Source organism: Eptatretus burgeri, chromosome 4, assembly GCF_056783735.1.
Source record: "Eptatretus burgeri isolate ZD-2024b chromosome 4, Ebu_testis_v1, whole genome shotgun sequence".
Lineage (NCBI taxonomy): Eukaryota > Metazoa > Chordata > Myxini > Myxiniformes > Myxinidae > Eptatretus > Eptatretus burgeri.
In genome coordinates this window covers 87,873,136-87,891,132 of record NC_140964.1, presented here as the reverse complement: position 1 = coordinate 87,891,132, position 17,997 = coordinate 87,873,136, and the positions used below count along the sequence as shown (strand labels likewise).

Genomic DNA, 17,997 nt, shown 5'->3' with positions numbered 1-17,997 from the left:
GTACGATATCTCAAAAAGTTGTGGACGGATTCGAACGAAACTTGGTGGGCACGTTGGGTGTGTAACAAGGACGAATTGATTCGATTTTAGTGAAGATCCGGATCCGGATCTGGGTACGAGAGTTATTTAATTTTTTGAATGATTCTTCACCATTGAGAGATAGGGCCAAAAAACTATATAATCACATGATATTTCAAAAATGTATTGGGCCCGACATGTTCTCATGGATCGGGCATTGCGTGGCGCAGGTATGCGCTCTACCGAGAGCCCTTCTCGTTAAAACAGCAATGAACTTATCAATAGATGAAAACAATGAGTCAGAAGTGTGTGAACACAGGGAGCTACAGTTAGCATATTTAAACAAGTTTTGTTTAAGATTATAAAACGACACCCAATCGAATTAGTGAAATACAATATGAATAGTAAAAATATTATTCATGAAACATTTATATGAATACATTATTTAAAAATATATCAGCTTGTTCTTGTCACCTGGTATTTTTAATAATAAATCTTTTTTTTTTAACCAGTTTCAGTGGTTGCTATGAGACAGTGCAGCATCTAGAAAACCCTGATAAATAACAGTTTGAGTATTTGAATAATAATTTGGCTGATGATCCGGGTGGTCGGGAAACCATTCAATTGCTTACAGGTTAAGGTTCTTGCTTTAGGTAAGGGAACTATGTTTTGAGGTTAACAATTGAAATTAAGTTGAATATAGGATGTTGTGAAATTAACATAATTTACAGAAATCCTTATTATATTGTACACCGCTCCTTCCAAATTCCATATACAGGCGATGCATGACGTCAGCCAGGCGCCCAAGTAAGGGAGTACTCAGTTTTTATTCCATGTGTTTGTTTGTTTGTTTTCTTTCTGGTTTTCTTGTTTGTTTGTCTGGGTGATATCTCAGCCATCCTTTTAAGCTAGGAAGCTGAAATTTGGGGACAAAAGTGAAGATGTGCTTCGGCAAAAACATTTAATTTTTCTTTTTTTATGAATCAATGAATTTATTAATTTCTTAATTATTATCAATTTATTTATGACTTATTTATTTTACTTCTCAACCTGGCAATATCTCAAGCACCTTTTGAGAGAGGAAGCTGATATTTGGACACGACAGTAAACAAGTGATTTGGCTATAAAGGGTATTTTTGATTAATTGATTCATCAATTAATCATTTAATTTTTCGATTAATTACTTAATTTTCAAAAAGTTACAGATTCAGATGAAACTGTGATGGTTTCAGTATGCTATTAGCCAATTCATGAAGAAATTAATTATTTTACGATTATTATTTATTTATTTTAACAATACAATTAATCAATCAATTATTGTACACCGCTCCCTCCCAATTCTGTCTCCATGTGCTGCAAGGCAGCATCGCCAGGTGCGGAAGGCACCCTGGCGATGTCGCGCGCTGGAGTATTTCTTATTTATTTATTTGGCATGGATATGGCATACTTTGAATGGACCGCTACTTGTTACATTATATATATTTAGGAATAACAGATCTTGTCCAAAGTGTGTGTGTGTGTGTGTGTGTGTGTGTGTGTGTGTGTGTGTGTGTGTGTGTGTGTGTGTGTGTGTGTGTGTGTGTGTGTGTGTGTGTGTGTGTGTGTGTGTGTGTGTGTGTGTGTGTTTAGTCTTCTTTATTTTCTAAACATGGCAACAAGATTGGGTTACCCAACAGAAACACAGTGTTAAAAGCAAACTTTGTTAACAGACTGGCTGATTATATTTGTGAAATCATAAACCAAAAGCAGAAACAGCAAAATAACCTCAATGACTGCATATTCTGAAACTATAATAGTGTCAGTCATTAATTATCAGTTATCACAGTTGTTGCCAACACATTGTTTTAAGTACTTGAAAGTATTTATTGTTGTTTGATTAAGAGAAAGAGAAATTCACAAAGCAATAAGCCACTTGTGTTGGTGTCAAACCTTACTCTCACCTCAATATATAAGTCACTAGAAAGCATTTCAAAATGCAAAGCCTGTCCACTTCTGCTTTGTACTCAAACTAAACTCGACGAAGAGAGCAGCTAAAAAAAATTAAGAAATAGATTTATTAATTAGTATTCTCCATATTCTCAAAATAAAGGTTTGTTGAAAATTTGATTACAAAAGCTCAAATGGTAAAAATGAAAAAAAAAAAAAACCCCAAAAAAACTGTCCCTGGACACGTGCTGGAAAGATACACTGAAGCTCGTATGATAAACAAACACGGAAGCCATTAAAAAAGAAACCCAGCTGTCTCGCACAGAGCACAGCGGTGGACGGGCTAGTCAGGTCTATTATCTTTTCACTGTGACTTTGCCCTTTGACATTTTGACCCAATTATTAATGAGTCTTCTCCATATTCTCATAATAAAGGTTTGTTTAAAATTTAATGACAAAAAACGATCTGTCCTGGACGCGCGCACGTACGCACACACGTACACGCACGCGCGCATTCGCACACACACACACACACACACACACACACACACACACACACACACACGGAAGTGGATACTTGGAGAACTGAGAGGACTCTGCCCCCAGATTTGAATCGGGCCAATTGATGGTTTACTCAGGCTGGGCAACGAATGGGTGTGCCTAATAATGTCACAAGAGGGACAGTTTTGAAATGGGGTTCTGATGAGAAAGTTCAGTTGAGAGCACAGACCCTCTCAGGTGAGGCAGTGTGGAGTTTGAGCTGATAACCTGGAGATTGTGAAGCTTGTGCTGTCTCCCCTCACTAGAACTCCTTGCCAGAGCATCGTTGGGGTTCTTTTGACCCCAACCCACCTCAGCCCAGTAGAAGGGAAACCATTCCCATGAGCCTGGGTACACCAACACCAAGGTCACCTGGACCGGCCAATGTGTTCATTAAACGAAATGCTTTATAATTCTTGTGGTTGTAGGATCAACAATTGCTTGTCCACGCACGAGTAAATTGCCAGAGGACACACGCGTGTTCGGTTATCAGTGTGTGCAACTAAATTAAGGATTATAACCTTTTCCCAAGTTTCTATTTGACACTTTGAAATTTAAATTTAGCCCGTCTTGTTCAGGCCATCCCATGGAATGTCAACTCCGGTGACACCAGGTTTGAGTGCAATAGGACACGGCCGGGGATGATATGTATTAAGCTGGCTGTCTATGAACCCTCAGCTCTCAGTTCCATTGAATCCCTGTACATGCAAAAAAAAAATTAAAATAACAATAGTTTCTTCAATTTTTACACCATTCCCTCCAAGTCATCAGTCAGAAAATCAACAATACTAACAAGAACATCGATAGACCACTTGACCCTACGAGCTTCATATCTGCCTAATTTTGTTCAATATCCTTGTCATTTGAGTTCACAAATATTCGGCTTTGCAGGACTTTATTTCTTCTTCATGTTAAAGTATTTTGTTTGCTTTGTTTAAACAATTTTATGAAAGCATACAATCGATGATTTCACAATCACAAAGTTTACAAACAGAAATACAAGGGAGGAGTTATATGCAGGTAAAGCCCAGGGCTGAACCCTCGTACCTTCATCATTGTTCCACACGGCGAGAATGCGAAAGATGAACGCGCTTATTGTAGCAGCAAAGAAACCACGCCAGTAGTTACGGACTGCGAAGTACGTCGATGTGACTTCAATACTGAAGAGGACACCTAGCCGAGGAAATTAAAACAAGCAGTTAAGATTTAATATCCAAGAAGGAAAAACACCATTGATGAAAAAGACAATTGCTAATGCTAATACAGAGCCTGCATGATTTTGTTGTGCAAGCAAGAAGCTTTTGCTTTGTTTTATCATGAGCTGGACTTGCCTCCGAGTGGCGTGCCGAAGCAACACCCTACACCGACGGCACAGCTGACCGTAAGAACATCTGGCAGAAAAGTGGCCTTCTAGTGAAGGGCAGGAAGGAGAGGAGGAGTTGCTTGAAGGGCAAGGACTCAGACAAAAAGAAACGCCATGCAGCAGGAAAAGAACGAACAAGGTAAGCGAGCAAACAAAAGTGTGAAAAATTTCACAGCAAGATTTCCAAGTAGTGAGGACAAGCTCTTCCCCCATCTTCCAACCCCCCCCCCCACCGCCCCCAATTAATTGAGAGGTGCAAACCGGAGAGAAAAGCATAATCGTACATGCACTCATACTGTTCCAGATAACACTTGTTAAGTCTGACAGCTATGTTGTAAAATTTGAAGTCAAAATATTTCTGAAAGTTGAAATCAAGCTTATTTTTGGAAGTCAAAACTGATTGAAATTTCAATGTGAATACTCTGTAAAGACAAGTGTTAAAGGAACAGGTCATCTGGATCAAAACAGGCCATGCAGATTTTAGGACAGTAGAAGTAGCAGATCTTCTTGGAAAGAAAGGTCACAACACAGTGAGTCCTCCACTTAGGAACTTGCCTCCAACTGGGGCAGCAAAACTGCAGCCCACCCCAACAGCACAGGCCGCCGACAGCATCTCAATGTCACGGGACTCATTCTGTACACAGGGCAGGCCCGGCGTGCGGCAGCACCGAGAGCCACCCAGCCCAAGGACGCCCATGCAGCGAGGTTAGACAAAGCACAGCCAATGAACGGCAAACTGTTACCACAAGTCTTGCAAGACCCCATTCATTCATTCATTCATCAGACCTGTGTGGTTGTCACAAAGAGCTACGCATTCATGGAAGCACTTATACAATCAAAAATATGTACCAAAAAAATCTTGCACAGATTGTTTTTTTTAAAAATCATTCATCTTATTGTAGAAACAACACCATGCATATTTAGTTCAGCCGTGCAATTAACATGCAGGCAAATTATTTCACCATTCTGCTCATTTGAACGTTTGGGAGAATTATCCCCAAAATAAAATTATAGTTGAAAAAACATTTTGGCGACAAACATGTTTCCACAACGGCATTGGACCGTCAATTATTTTGATACTTAGCATAATTGTAATTGTAACATCAATTGTAATAATGTACAACCAGATTGATAAATACGTAATTTGTATTATATTTTTTCTGAGTACCAGAAGAAAAGTAATGTTTATGTTAAAAAAATTTTTAAATACAAACAAATTAAACTAAACCAGCAGCTTTGTTTGTGTAATCCCGATACACCCTTTTATAGAAGCCAAATGACTTGTGTATTGAGCAAGTTGAGATGGTATTTCATCTGTATACATGTAGCAGTCGTTTGACAATTTTACTCCAAGCTTTTACAGCAATGCAACTTCGTCAATCAGCGTGATTAATACTATACAGCAAAGCAAAAAAGGTATTATCAAATACTGTATCGTAATAACTCGCAGTACAACATTCCAATCTCTGACAGCAGTGTACGACTTCAATAGAAAAACCATTGAAAATGAAAAACTGAGATTATTTATCAGCTTTGCTTATTTGTTTTATTTAAAAGTTAGTTATAGTCTATCGTCACTCTATTGCCCATGGAGGTGCTTGGAATATGCATCACATGCTCGATAAAGACATTAATAGATATCAGTTTACATTAACATTAGTAGTCGATAGACACATCAACATATAGGACTTGGAATTTGAACATGGGATCACATCATCATTATCTGAGTGTTTAGTTAGGAATGCCAAACAGGTTGATCCAACCAAGCCAACTTTATATGAAAATCAAGCGAAGTTAAAGCAATCAAATTTTAAAAATCTGCAAAATGTTCGGAATTTCATTGTCTTGATTCAGCTGTTTGGTTTGTTTGGGGTTGCCGTGTGGAGTTAAAAGCAAATGTGAGACAATACAGTCAATTATGTGTTAATTATGAACACCATGTTAAAATACAGTCAAACAAGTCAGTAAATATATGTGTATAATTGTGAATAATGATAACACTATAGCCTGTCTTCTCTTTCATAGTCCAGATGTGTTCTCTTAAATTGTGACCATTTGAGGAAAGTTTTAGTAAAAGTTGGAAACATTCATTTTTAACTCAATTTGAACTTCCTGAATCTAAATTTGATTATTACGAAGCTGAATTTGGAGTTTTAAATGATCAAATTGGCATTTTAAAGAAAGTCATATTATTAGTTTGTGCAGCTGAGCAGCAACGAACTTGGACCTTGCACGGAGATGTTTCCAAACAAGATTGTTTTTGGACACCAAGTATATACAGTGCCTTCAGAAAGTACAGTAAGCCCTCCAAATACCGTGGGGGTTAGATTCTTGGAAAATGCCGCGATTGTTAAAACCGTGATCGTGGAAACCAAGGGCCAATGGGAAGACAGGGGTTCAGTTCCTGGACTTTCAGAAAATATCGAGGAAGTTCGATGCCAACCAGAAATAAACACATACCAATTGAAATAAATACGTTAAAATATATATATATATATATATATATATATATATATATATATATATATATATATATATATATATATATACATGCATACATGTAAAGCATGTTAACATTGAAATAAAGATGTAAATACAATGAATATGGTGTAAATTAAACAAAAACAAGAGAGGTTTACCTTTTAAATTTATTCGTAAATAGTGAGGTGGGTGAGAGTAAGAACATTATGTACGCTGCAGTAAATATAGATCACAAGAGTTTTACATTTTTAATTTACATTCCAAAACAGGGGAGGTGGTTTTTACCAAACAGCGATGTGGGTGAGGATAAAAACATTATGTACCAGTCTGCTGTGAAGAGAAAACACGAAGAAGAGCAATCAGAGATTGCAGACCCTCGCCACGACTTCTTTTGGAGTGGTGTATTTTTGTAGGTTTTAGGGTAAATCCAATATGGGTGAACCTTTTGTTCCTCATGGACAGCCAGTCATACGTATAAACTATAAAGTTTCGCCTTGATCTGTTCAGCCACTTCAGAGAAGAATATTTTTGAAGGTTTTCAAAAAAAAAAAAACAAGATGGCTGCCCAATCACGTGACTGATGACATAATGAATTATTTTTCTGTGGACCATTTTATCCCCAGATGACCCTCAAAAGTTTTCATACTGATCGGATATGACGTTCTACATATGCAACTATGACATCATAACGAGGGCAGCTATGATGTCATAAATTTTTTTAAACTCATTCCCCATGAGGAGTACTTGCTATGTGCCAAGTTTTAAAAAATTTTCCTTGGTGCGGTTTCAGAGATACAGAGGTCCAATTTTTCCCATTTTTCAATATGGCTGCCACACCACGTGACCTATGATGTCATAATTATGATTAAAACATTCTGCATGAGATGTCGCACCAATGGTGAAAATTTCGTCTCAATCCGACTCGTGGTTGTGGAGAAAGCACGAAAAGCACTGAACAGGCAAACAGACAAACAGACACATAAACAAATGGACCCAAATGCCATGCCCTCTCCTTTGGTGAGGGTAATGAAAGCTTGGGATGTGATGACAATGCTGTTCGAGCGAGTGGGGAGGGGGGAAGGGGGAAGGGTGGGGGTGATGAGAAAAATGTGGATGTTGGATCATCTGGAACTGGTTGAAGCACTGCTGGTGGTTGGCATGGTGGTGGTGATGGGGGTGGTGTGGTGCTATCCACCCCTGTACAAAAGCAGCCTCCAAAGCCCTTTTACATTTTATGCTCCTTCCATGAATGGATCGATAGCAAAAACCCTGTCAGCAGGAACTTGCTCATTTGCAACACCTCGGTGAGCATCTTGGTTGTTAGAGGTTCCAGTACCATCACCTACTCCTCATCATCACTCTCTTCAGTCGAGGGCATGAGTTCTTCCAAATCATCCTTCGTTAACTCCTCTTGGTGGGATTCAAGGAGTTCCTTCACATCTTCCTCCTGGATGTTCTCAAAACCCTCTCCTCCAACATTACGTGCCACCCTCACAATCCTCCGAACTTCTTCGTCCACAGAGGGGAGGCCCTTGAGGTTGTGCACGGCCTCACTGCACATTTTTTTTCCAGCACGCATTCCAAGTCATCGGCTTCGTCTCTTTAAGAGATTCTTCAATGATATTAATGCAGTCAGCGATATTGTAGCTTTTCCAGCAAGATCGCTCTCCACCTGGTCCAGTGGCCTCTCGAGTGTGCGGCGGGTGTAGTCGGACTTGATCGTCACAATGAGACCTTGGTCCATCGGCTGAAGGAGGGAGGTCGTGTCGGGAGGGAAGAAGACGACCTCCACGATGAGATGCACAAACTGCAAGCTTTCTGGATGACCTGGTGCATTGTCCAAGATAAGTAAAACCTTGAATGCAAGATTCTTCGACACCAGGTAGTTTTCCACCTCGTGGATGAAGCAGTTATTTAACCAATCAGTGAACATTGCAAGTCACCCACGCTCTCCTGTTTGCACACCAGAATACCAGGAGCTGATTCTTGTTCTTCCCATTGAGGGCGTGTGGATTCAGTGATCGGAAAAGCAGCATCGGCTTTACGATGAAGTTGCCTGCAGCATTGCCACGAGGGAGAAAGACAAGTCGATCATTGACCACCTTGAACACCAGAGCAGACTTTTCCTGCTTGGACAGGAAGGTGAGAGACGGCATTCTCTTCCAAAATAATCCCATCTCGTCGGTGTTAAAAACCTCCTCCGGCATGAATCCCTTCACCTTAATTAGTTCCATGAGCTGTGAAGGGTAGTTTTTTGCAGTGTCATGGTCGGCTGATGCTGCTTCCCAGATTAACTTAATGAGATAGAGGCCAAATATTTTTCTTTTTTTTCTCAGACATGCCCTTGCTGGTGTGGAACGTGTCAGTAGCAGTGGTTGAATTGGAGCCTTTAGCTGCCTCGTTGAAACGTTAGTAAATTCTTCATGCTTTTCCCCATATCACGGGTCCACTCAAAGGCACTTTTTTCTGGGTTTGTTCCTCGATCCAAATGTCAAGCGCTTTTTCCATGCTTTCAACACAAGGACTGCGGGATTGGAATGAGACTTTCACTTTGCGGCGTGCTGGTGGCAACACTTGAACGGATGTTGGGCTCACTTTTATGGATATACCTACCGCACAGTAAGCTCGTTGATCCTATTATGGTTGGTGGTCCAGAGATGCTACACTTTCACCTCGAGCCAAACAATCTAACAACTCGATCTTTTCGCTTAATATCATCGTTGTTCTCTGCCTTTTGGCACAACTAACTTTGTCCATCGCTTTATGTTTGGGCACCATTAAAAACGGTGCACAAGAGACAGCAAAAGGCTCGTAATGAGAGCAATTAAACGTACACGCACGGATGGAGGCAAACTATGACTCATCTCAGCTCAACAAATGTGATTGGTCGCAATGAAATCCCACGATAATGGAATCAGAACACGATACGTTGCCCGCGACCGGTAGAAACCCACGATGTTCGAGGGTTTACTATATTCACACCCCTTGACGTTTTCACATTTTGTTGTGTTCCAGCCTGAATTTAATATGGTTTACATTCAACCACGCTACTGACACGTTCCACACCAGCAAGGGCATGTCTGTATCTTGGGTATGTCTGTATCAGCTTTGCACATCTGGAATTTGGGGATTTTCTCCCATTCTTCGTTGCAAGCTCCATCAAGTTGGATGGGGAGCGTCGGTGAACAGCAATCTTCAAGTCTTTCCACAAATTCTCAATGGGATTCAAGTCTGGGCTTTGGCTGGGCCACTCAAGGATTTTCACATTTTTGTTCTGAAGCCATTCCAGTGTTGCTTTCACTGTATGCTTGGGGGTCATTGTCCTGTTGGAACGTAAATCTTCGCCGCAGTCGAAGGTCTTTTGCACTCTGAAGCAGGTTCTCCTCAAGGATTTGCCTGTATTTGGTTCCATTCATTGTTCCCTCCATACCGACAAGTCTCTCAGTCCTTGCCGCTGAAAAGCATCCCCATAGCATGATGCTGCCACCACCGTGCTTCATGGTCGGGATGGTGTTAAATGGGCAATGAGCTCTGCTCAGTGTCTGCCAGACGTAGCACTTTACATTCAGGCCAAAAAGTTCAATGTTTGTGTCATCAGACCACATAATCTTTTTCCTCATGCTCTCAGAATCTTTCACGTGCATTATTTCAAACTCCAGGTGTGCTGTCCTGTGCCTTTTCTCAGGAGGCGCTTCCGTCTGGCTACTCTCCCATAAACTCCTGATTTGTGAAGTGCTGCAGAGACTGCTGTGCTTCTGGCAGGTTCTCCCATCTCAGCTAAGGAACTCTGTAGTTCTGCCAGAGTGCTCATTGGGTTATTGCTCACCTCCCTGACCAAGATCGTTCTTACCTGGTTGCTCAGTTTGGTCGGACGGCCAGCACTAGGAATAGTCTGGATAGTCGCATATTCTTTCCATTTCCTAATGATGGAGCTCGCTGTGCTCTTGAGAACTTTCAACACCCCAGAAATTGTTTTTTTACCCTTCCCCAGATCTATGCCTCCTCACAATTCAATCTTGGAGTTCCAAAGACAGTTCCTTGGACCTCATGGTAGAGTTTCTGCTCTGACATGCACTGTCAACTATGGAACCTCATATAGAAAGGTGTGTTTCTTTCTAAATCGTGTCCAATCAATTGAATTGAATGCAGGTGCACTCCATCTCAAGAATGATCAAAGGAAATTGGATGCACCACATCTCAATTCGGTGCGTCATAGCAAAGGGGTTAAACACTTATTGGCACAAGACATTTCAGCTTTTCATTTTAAATTAATTTGTAAAAAAAAAAATCCAAAAACATGTTTTCACTTTTTCATTACGGGGTATTTTATGTAGATTGGTGACAAAAAAAATTTAAATTCAATCCATTTTAAATTCAGGCTGCAACGCAACAAAATGTGACAAAGGTCAAGGGGTGTGAATACTTTCTGAAGGCACTGCATGTTCTTGCTATTCCACCTATATTATCAGCAAGTAGACGATGTTATTTGTTGGGACGATTACCTGAAAAATATAATGGGATATTCAGCCATAAATGCCCATATTTTGGTGGTAAACTAAGAATAAAATTCTGTAAAACAGAGCATTTATTTCCCAGGCAGCGATGAATTTGAGCAATCTCAGATTATTTCAGAGAATATTAAACTCGACAAACTTTCGATCATGTTCGTGCAAAAATTACCAACGTTTACATGTTGTCCATCATCCATTTCCATCACTTGTTCAAACAGTACTTCGCATTCTCCGGCATGCTTGCGACATGAATACGTGCTGTCACAAGTCAAGTCGGCCTTTGCCATTTGCATCTCAATGATGTCCATCGTATTTTATTCACATTAAATTATTTCTAGGCAGCTATGTGACACAGGTTCAGGTGACATCGACACTACAACTAGCTTATCATTGATTGCATGTCGTTCCATATCAATTGGACGAGGTAGTATCATCACGGGCTGGTAAGCCTTTTTCCATATCACCGCCTGGTAGAGAACCTGCATAAGATGAAACATAAGTGCATCACTAAATGAAGGAAGGGTTTCAAGTGAACTCGCCTTCGTGAAAAGCAAACATCGGGCTTCATCGATTAACTGATTCAATTCCCTCTACAAAATGGCACAAATAGCGGAATAATTTCTCAACTGCCTACATTGTTTGGCTTGTGAGTTGATATTGACCGATACCTGAAAGTCAGTTGTGATGTTTCACGAATATTTTCCGAATCCAACTTTCTGAAATGACCACCATGTCTGTATGATGTGGACTCACACCCAGTTAGTGAATATGGAATCGAAGGATATGCTGTACACACTGCTGTGGCTATTTTTCATTTATCTCTTTGGCAAGAATATATTTTCTTAACTTTCACACATCAGCCATCATCCGTAATTTCTTGCAATGTATCCTTTCAGCGTTTACAATGAGCATGAACCGGATATCCATATCCCTTGTAAAGACAACCATTGTAAAGTCACAGTTTATGGAATAGAGAATGAGCGGGTATAAGTGTCTTGGTGATTAGCATTCAAATTGGTGACATCAACATTGTCTTTAGAACATTGTACTTCTATGATTGCCATGAAAACTGCCACGACTACCACTTTACTATGTGAGCTTGTAAAATCAGTTCTTCATGAAGAAACCAAGCTCCATCTTTTTATGTGGTTTTTATACAACATCCAGACTCGTGGAGGAGCAAGAACACAGAATAGATCATGACATAACAGAACAAAAGGAGCAGGACAAGGAGAACAAGGAGAGTAGGGAAACAGCAATAGCAGGGTTGAGGGACAAAATAGAGGGACACTTGGAGAAATAAGAGATGTGGGGAAGAATGAGGACGAGGGGGGGACACACAGGGTAGACAAGATGAACGCAGCCACAAACTCTCAGGAAGAAAAAAACTGGAATCTTGGAAAGAGGTGGGCTTGGGGAGGGTTGACAGAGATAGAAAACATCATGATTCTGCATGGGGGATGATCTGAGATGGTGGTGAACAGCTGTCGATTAGACCTGGAGGGAAGAAGGAGATTGAAGGTAATGTGCAAGTTGATTCCACAGGTGGGAAAAATGAGTGCAGGTGAGCCATGATCCTGGAATTGCAGAGTTTTACCAGAAAAGGGTGGTTGGCAGACTGCATTCTCCATGCAGAAACCTCAGGGGGGAGGGGGCAGAGCACAGCAAAAGAGCAGAGGCTGCAAGACTAGAGAGGAGGTGGTAGAAGACAGAGAGACCACCGACCTGTCTGCAATGTGATAGTGGTTGGCACTTAGACAGCCTCATTGTGGGATATTCCAATGATGTTGAAGGCCTTGGTTTCCATGACATCAAGCTAAGCAAGGTGTGAGGCAAGGGCACCAGCTCAGAGGGGAGAGCAGGACGACATCATACTGTCGATGAAGGCCTAGGAAGGTCTTTGCACAATGGAGTCGGCAATTGACTTTGGAGGTCAACTTAGAAAAGTGGTTTGCCAAAGAAAGACCATGGCTGATCAAGTGAGGTCCAAAAGTTTGAGTGACTGAACCTCTTCACGAGGATTGTTAAGAAAGTAGATGGAAAGGTTTGCCAAGTCCTTTCAGAGAGACAGAGTAAGAGTGCGAGATTTGTCAGGAACGAAAGACATATTCCAATTTTTGACCAGCTCATCAAACATTTGGAATTGGTCCTTCAATCATAGGGAGAACCATACAAGTATATGGCTGGAGAACATTTCCATCAATGTGATCAGCAAGTGCCAGGAAACCTGACCAATGACTTTGTAAAGGAATGTGGCTAACTTCTATTATTCTGCAGATTGGCATGATGTCTTTGTGTACCGTGTTCTTTGTACTGAGAAAACTCACCAGCAAGGCTTTCCAACGAAATGAACAACAGTTTGTCCATTTATTACCAAGCGTGACATTCTAGTTGGTACAATGGCTGGAAGGACGTGTGACATCCAAAGTCAATACGAGTCAAAATGGTCTTGTCGTCTGTTTGAAGAATCCTGTTTGTTTCATATGGGATGAAGGTGTACTACTTGACCAGCTTCATATGGTAATGATAACATGCTGGAGAACTTTTTGATCTGCCCTGACAATCCATGTGTTTTTTTCTTTTACCTGATTTAACTACTTCATAAAAGTAGGAAACATGGAAGAGTTGTTCTGGTCCAAAGGGTTATAAAAGCTATAATTGATGTGAACTTGTAATTTCTGTGTGGTGACGAGTTGATCGCTCATATAGACAACCAATACCTGTTCATGATTTCATTGTCTTGATTCAGCTGTTTGGTTTTGGTTGGGAATAACGAAACTCTCCACTTGTTTCTTTCCATAAAATCTGGCGTTGAGTGCCTTACATTTTTTTGATCCGGTCGTTTTTTGCCGGTTTTTTTTTTTATTTAGTGCATTTTTCAAGATGTGATACCTGTGTGGCTCTACCTAAGGCAGTTATATGAATTTAAATGTTCTTCTCAAACACAAGAAACTCCTGAACAATCCCCAAAAATGCAAATGTTGTGCAAATTGTGTTTTTTTTTTTTTTTTAAAGTAACCATCTTGTGCTTTCATTAAAAAAAAAAGCCCCTTACTTCAATTATCACCCCCTTTTCTGGATTTCTCTCTGGACTATAGCAATAGCAATATGACTTCACTCACCTCATAAATCCCTCCAAATAAGGACATGAATTTACTCAGCAGTGTCGCACATATACTTGCAATATGTACAAATGGGCCCTGCATACACACACCAAAATACGTCTTTGACTTGCAAATAAGCACATAAAAGCATACAGTGTTTATATTAAAATAACAAGCTCAAATGAGCTAAGATCCTCATCCTCTTAATGATGACTTCATAAAAACGAATACGACGTCATTGTGATGAATCAGGTTTGTGATAAATTATCTGTGCCAATGCCTGGCTTGATTCCCGCAAACAAAATTCAAACAGCTTGTCTAGTTTCGGAGATAATAGTATAGGCGATTTCCATTAGCTGCGATATTATGACGTCAACTTTTTTTCTAGGAAGAATTTCCGAAATCAGAGATGGTTACTGCCTGCGCGTGGGCTTTCTGCATATACTGTACATGGCAAGTTTCACGAAGATCCGATGAAAACTCTGGGTTGTGAAACAAAAAATGTCAAAAAATAGGAATGACGTCATAAAAATTGATATGACGTCATAGTTAGGTATCATATGTGCGGTAATTCATCTCTGCTAATGCCCTGTTCGATTCCCGTACAAAGAATTAAAAAAGCTTGCCTAGTTTCGGAGATAATTTTTTTGGCGATTTCCATTAGCGGAGATATTTTGACGTCATAACTTTTTTTTCTGGGAGGAATTTTCAAAATCGGAGATGGTTACTGTCTGCGCAGGGAATTTTTACATATACATGTCAAGTTTCAGGAAGTTTCGATGAAAACTGTAGGCTGTGAAACAAAAAAGTCCACAAGAAGAAGATGAAGAACAACAACGTGAGTAACACTTAGAGATCCTCTACGAGGATCTAAAAAACTCCTTTAACGAATTGGTGTCCTCCCCGAACATCCCCATAATGATCAAAAATTTGATGAAATTTGAATGAAAATCCCAGTTTCACTCGACAACATTATCACCACGCAGTGTGGTTATGTTGGGAAGTCTTAAGCATGATAAGCCAAAGCGAGGAGTTTGAACCCAGGAAGATCTTCGACAAATAAATTACAGAGAGAGTAATACCCCAAATTATTCGACAATATTCAAAATGTACTGCGTCGTTCACGAGATTCGTTCAATCACTATCCCTACTAAATTTTATATGTGCTCACATGTACCAACCAGCTCGTCGTGTCACTGTGGTGAAGTTCAGGACATTAAAATTTTGACTGGCACTGGACATAAAGTCTGTGATTTCCACGCACCTCTTTGCCCAAAGGCATATTGCTGCCCAGTGAACAAGTTAGACCCACGACTTTGGCAATGAACGTTTTGAGGGTCAGATACTCTTTAAGGACGACACCACGAAGGATGGTCTTCATTTCCGGGATTCCAGAACCTGCAAAGTCATCGTATGATTACTTTTTCCATTGTTTCAATGACAAACGGACCAACATAATCAAACTGACAATCCTCTTCTTCTTCCATATGCTGCTCTTAGCCGTGGGTAGCATAATTTGACGGGAGCACAGCTGTGCTGCTGATGCAGTGCCCCCTGTAGGTTAGAACAGGAATTTGGTATTTAACCGTGGTTGAGCCATGAAAGACACAGTGGGATCTTCAACGTCCACCAACTAATGCCAGCAGAAGGGACGCCCAGTTTAACGTCCATCCGAGGGACGGCACATGCATTGATGAATCGCCCTGCCTGCAAATATGAGGATGACAGTTTGTTTTTGGGCTGACATTTGAACCCAGGCTCGACAGCTCGAAGATGAGTGTACAGGCTATCCTGCCAACCCAAACTGCCTCTCCGTTATCCTGCCATAACTGTTAACGACAATCCAGACAATCAGTAGCCACCAGCATTTTGATTAATTCCTAGCAATGATAAAGCTCCTCAACATTGCAGCCCACTCTGTCTCCTCGAGACGGGTGTTTCTGTACGTTATGACATGTTGCACCATCTTCTTGTAGTAAATGTGTTCCATCCTAGAAAATTCCTTGTTGATATACAACAAACCCTCTTACCACTATCCAGCAAGCCATTTTACAGTAAGGAACACTTTTACAGCAGGATGGTGGTATATACTATATATCCAAAACCACCTATGCCTGGAAGAGATGAAGTCGTCCAACAGATTATTGCCTGGGCATCACAGAGTGCTGAGAGAATGCCATCAAGAAATCTAACAGGATCGCTCAGTTATTGCAAACTTTCCTTTGAGCTGTCTATTCTGTATTTAATTTCTCATCCAAAGATAAACTCTCAGAAAGATGCTTTGGAAGGACATTAGGTCAGTCGTCCTGTTTGCTGGTGGATGTTAAAATACCATGGTGGCTTTCGCAAGGTGTATGCCATTGGGGTACCGGCCAATTTCAAAATTCCTACGCAAACATAAAGCAATTCCTGAAACAGAGTGGAGACATTTCCATGGTTGGTTCCCACAACAGAAACATTCACAACTCATCATGGGCACCCTGCTACGCTCCACAAAGAAGTGAAGAATTTGTTCTCCACAAAGAACAAATGCAAAAATGTATACACGTGTGCATATACACACACAAGCATGCATGCATCCACATCCTTGTTTTGAAACTTGGCTCAACAAACTAAAGCAAACACTGGCATCCACAAAGCAGATGTGATTACACATCCATATAAGCTGTAAATACATAAAAGATAAGGCCTACCAACAGCCTGAGCAGAGATGACTTGGCAAAACCCAGAGGAGAAGGTGATTAGTACCACGGGGTAGGTGACCCAGGCAAGGTACTGTAGCAGAATGTTGTTTCCCAGCTGGTGGTACATCCAGAAGTACGCTGTTGACATATATGGCAATGGTTGGTTTGCTCAGATAATTTCTACAACTGACTCCCTCTGAAAATAGTTAAGAGGGGTTAAAGTCATCATATTTGAAATAACAGGATGCCCCTTTTCCTTGCTTTCGGTATCTGAAACTCATAATGATACTCGGTGATCGAAACATCACATGATGTTTTAGCTGCAACTGCCAACACTGTCTTTGATCATAAGTCTGTATAAATTATTTGGGCAGGAGTACATTACTGGGTGCACATCCCCTGCCATGTTTAGAATTGATGCCGGTGGAACCCCTCACATTATTTCCTGATTCTCCTTTAAACTCAATCTCTCCATATTTTCATTCCAAACAGCATCATTTAAATTGCAAATGAATACTATGCCATTAATACAACAAAATACACGTGAAGTATAAAAAAATACTACATATACAAATACATACATCAAAACACACAAAGTACACGTGTTACAAACGTGAAGTAAACGAAAAGAAATGCTGTTCTGACGTTACTTCTGGATCGAGAGCAGCTTTGTATGGATTGCAACTCAAAACCATAATTGTATTGAGGTATTTGTGAAACCTCCCACCCACCTTAGGACACTGGAAGGGAACCCAAAACATTCCACAAAAGGTTGGACGGAGCTAGCCACAAAACTGAAGGAGTAGTTTGGGGATGGGCGGACGGCCAGACACTCCTGCCTTATTATGTATGTGTGTGTGTGTGTGTATATATATATATATATACACATCGACACCTCCCATGTTCTTCTCGCCAAAGAAGCTTCATAAAGCAATCAAGAAGGCCTGTGCAAGGTAAGTGCTTTGCTGTTTCAAACCCTTCCCAGAGTTCCTCCACAGCTATAAAGATGTTCACAGAGTACACACATGAGAATCCCAATGCAACACACCCCCTCAGCTGCCAGACCGGTTTCATCACTTATTGGTAAATCATCAGCAACAACGCAGACAGCAATGCATACCGATGAGGCTCCCAAGCATGTATCATGTGCAAACGTCAAAAGCAGTCAATGTTAAAGTAATAAAGACCTACCCACATCTCTCACCTGTGAAAGGAGGGAATAGCCAATCAGCTCTCACCTAATTAACTAAATCCAGGTGGCTAGGATTATATAAATAAATTGACACCTCCCATGCTCTTCTTGCCGAAGAAGCTGCATAAAGCAACCAAGAAGGCCTACTCAAGGTAAGCACTTTGTATCTGATATTTAT

At 40.7% G+C, this 17,997-nt stretch overlaps 1 protein-coding gene across 9 annotated transcripts in view; it reads right to left on the bottom strand.

Annotated features, from left to right (window-relative positions):
• LOC147028623 (chloride channel protein 2-like) overlaps window positions 1–17,997 on the bottom strand; it is a 131,883-nt gene that overhangs the window by 35,411 nt on the left and 78,475 nt on the right. For all 9 annotated transcript variants that reach the window (XM_085879230.1, XM_085879231.1, XM_085879235.1 and 6 more), the window contains 5 exons: window positions 16,637–16,765; window positions 15,208–15,341; window positions 13,962–14,039; window positions 4,403–4,481; window positions 3,532–3,657 (listed from right to left, as the gene is read on the bottom strand). In XM_085879230.1, the coding sequence (XP_085735356.1) occupies window positions 3,532–3,657; window positions 4,403–4,481; window positions 13,962–14,039; window positions 15,208–15,341; window positions 16,637–16,765 (546 nt within the window). The remainder of the gene's footprint in view (window positions 1–3,531; window positions 3,658–4,402; window positions 4,482–13,961; window positions 14,040–15,207; window positions 15,342–16,636; window positions 16,766–17,997) is intronic.